The sequence below is a fragment of the Penaeus monodon genome, chromosome 12, assembly GCF_015228065.2.
Source record: "Penaeus monodon isolate SGIC_2016 chromosome 12, NSTDA_Pmon_1, whole genome shotgun sequence".
NCBI classification, from domain to species: domain Eukaryota; kingdom Metazoa; phylum Arthropoda; class Malacostraca; order Decapoda; family Penaeidae; genus Penaeus; species Penaeus monodon.
Window position 1 is genome coordinate 46,869,371 of NC_051397.1, and position 2,500 is coordinate 46,871,870.

The 2,500-nt window shown below is 36.1% G+C and overlaps 1 protein-coding gene across 1 annotated transcript in view; it reads left to right on the top strand.

The window, feature by feature from the left end:
* The window catches only part of LOC119579494 (tRNA-dihydrouridine(20) synthase [NAD(P)+]-like), a 7,506-nt gene that overhangs the window by 4,346 nt on the left and 660 nt on the right, over nt 1–2,500 (top strand). The window contains exons 6-9 of the mRNA XM_037927352.1: nt 376–520; nt 967–1,109; nt 1,666–1,894; nt 2,191–2,303. Of these exons, the coding sequence (XP_037783280.1) occupies nt 376–520; nt 967–1,109; nt 1,666–1,894; nt 2,191–2,303 (630 nt within the window). The remainder of the gene's footprint in view (nt 1–375; nt 521–966; nt 1,110–1,665; nt 1,895–2,190; nt 2,304–2,500) is intronic.

A 2,500-nucleotide genomic window follows, 5' to 3' on the forward strand; every position in this document is an offset into this window, starting at 1 on the left:
TTGTTGTGCATTTTTGTGTTGTTAATCTGTTATTAACTTTTATACTTAGCTGTCATTGTTAGTATGTTTTTCTGTGCCATGGTTTGAGAGCAGATTGAATAAGTAAAGATTTACCAGTGTGTGAAGTCTAATGTATGATATCACTTAAAGATTACAGTTTTTATCTTGCAAACATGGATATTTTCATTTTAAATTTAATTACATTTCCATCTTTTTCCTTTTCCTATTCCCTCCCTCCCACTCTTCCACTCTCCACTCCTCTCTACCACTCTCCCACTTTTCACTCCTCCCTCAGTCCCATTATATTTTTCAAGAAACCTGAAGAATGGATAGATCAATGAAAAAATAGTAACTAAGTCCCACACCTCTTTTCAGTGGTGGGTCAAAGGAGATCTCATGCTTTGAGGACATAGAAAAGTTTCGCCAAGAGACAGGAGCAGCCAGTGTCATGATTGCAAGAGCTGCCATGTGGAACTGCTCAATCCTGAGGCCAGAGGGATATCTGCCCATGGACACTGTGGTGGGTTGCTTTTTCAGGTTATTAATAGTTATGGGTTATTGAATTAGGTCTCAGGTATGCACATTCAAAGGAAAATTTCCAGCTCCACAAATACCAGCCTTCCAGCTACAGCCCCTAGCTATTGTTAAGAAATTACTGTGCATCCCGGGTTTACTAATCTTTCAAGGAATCTAAATGAATAAAGCAAACAGAAAGTAAAATTTGAGGACACTGATCTCCTTATCCTTAGTTTTTATTCCAGTCACAGGGACATCAAAGAATAATATGCTGTGGTGTACATGGATGCTATTTTGCTTATTCAGAAGAAACTATGCCAACCAGTAACATGTTAGCAAAAGATTGTAACAGATTGAAAAACTCTGTCCTTGCAGTAGTCTGATGATAACAATTTTATGCTTCTTCAGTTCTTAATTTTATGTTTAATTATGTTTTTCTTTTGTTCTCAGATATCAAGTTACCTGAAATATTGCACTGACTATGACAACCCTTTTACATATAGCAAATACACAGTCCAGAACATGTTGAGGGATCAGCAAGACACTTTAAGAGGAAAAGCTTTCTTGGAAACGCAAACCTTGCAAGAAATCTGGTGAGTTTGGTTTTCTATTTCTTCACATTTCATTGTTGTCTGCAGTTTTTGTTTTCTATTTTTCTGTCTCTTTTCTTGTGTTCATGGTTTTCCCACTTGTCCTGTTTCTTTTCATTCTGTGTTTTATCTTTTCCTGGTTTCTCAGGATTGAAGCTCTTCATGGTTTTCTCTCTCATTGTTTTTCATAATATTATGTATCTGTTTACAGATTTTTTGAGACCAAACCATCATATATACTCCATATTCCCCCACCCCTCTACTCTCTCTAATCATATAATGAATATATTTCATGTTCATCACACTGACACTTTGTAGTATTCAGTAAAATCATATAACATAATGCAATCTATAAATTACATGTTTTGCATTACAAAATAGTTCCCTTGCATACAATCTTCTTTTAACTTCAATTACAAATTTTACATTGGAAAATCATTCTTTTGCATCTTAATTGCAAGTATCTTCAAATTCATCTTTCAACGGTAAGCTTCCTCTGCAAAATAACCCTCATTCATGTCTTTTCGCAAAATGACACAATTTACTTATAAATCCCCAGCGTCATCTGGGGCCTCGGGGAATATTACAAGACCGAGCAGGCAAAGCAGGCGCGTCTCCGCCTTGCCCTCAATGTGGAGAGGGAGAGCGGCAAAGTGTCCATGCCCCCAAGTGCAGACCACGTGTCCATTGTGGAGAAGATGGAGGAAGGGCAGAAAGTGGTGGAGATGCCAGTGCAGTTTATAAGAGGGAATTACAACAACGCAGATCTGCCCAAGATGTTACTGAATGTGGGTTATTCGTGGATTTTTATCATTGTTATTATTGTTGGCATAATCATCATCATCATTGACATCTGGAATTACTGGCAGAGCTTTTCATTTTTATTTTCTCATTTATTGTCTCAATTTATTTAGAATGTAATGCTGACAAATAATGATAATGGAATAGATTATTATATCTGTTTATTAGTAACGCAGAAAATGACTTACCCTAAAGAAACTAATATGTAAGCTCTGCATACACCTTCAGCATGAAAGACAAAGGTAAACATGTTCTAATGTTTAATTTTTTTACTGGATTTCAGACCTATATATATCGCAACCAGCTGTCAGGGCCTAAATACAGCCATGTCGTTTATGACAAATTCTTCGCAGCATCAGTAGTTGTTGATGGCATTAAATATAGATCAACACTCAGGTAAGGAGGCTTTGTGATGCATACATATAAATGTAGATAAATGAAAGTTTCTGCCTCTCAAAAGATTTCCATTTCATACCTCACTTAGGTTTGATTTTTTTTCTTCTTCTTCTTCTTCTTTTCTTCTTCGTCTTCTTCTTCTTCTTCTTCTTCTTCTACTTCTTTTTCTTTTATTATGCATGTATTGCCCATTTACC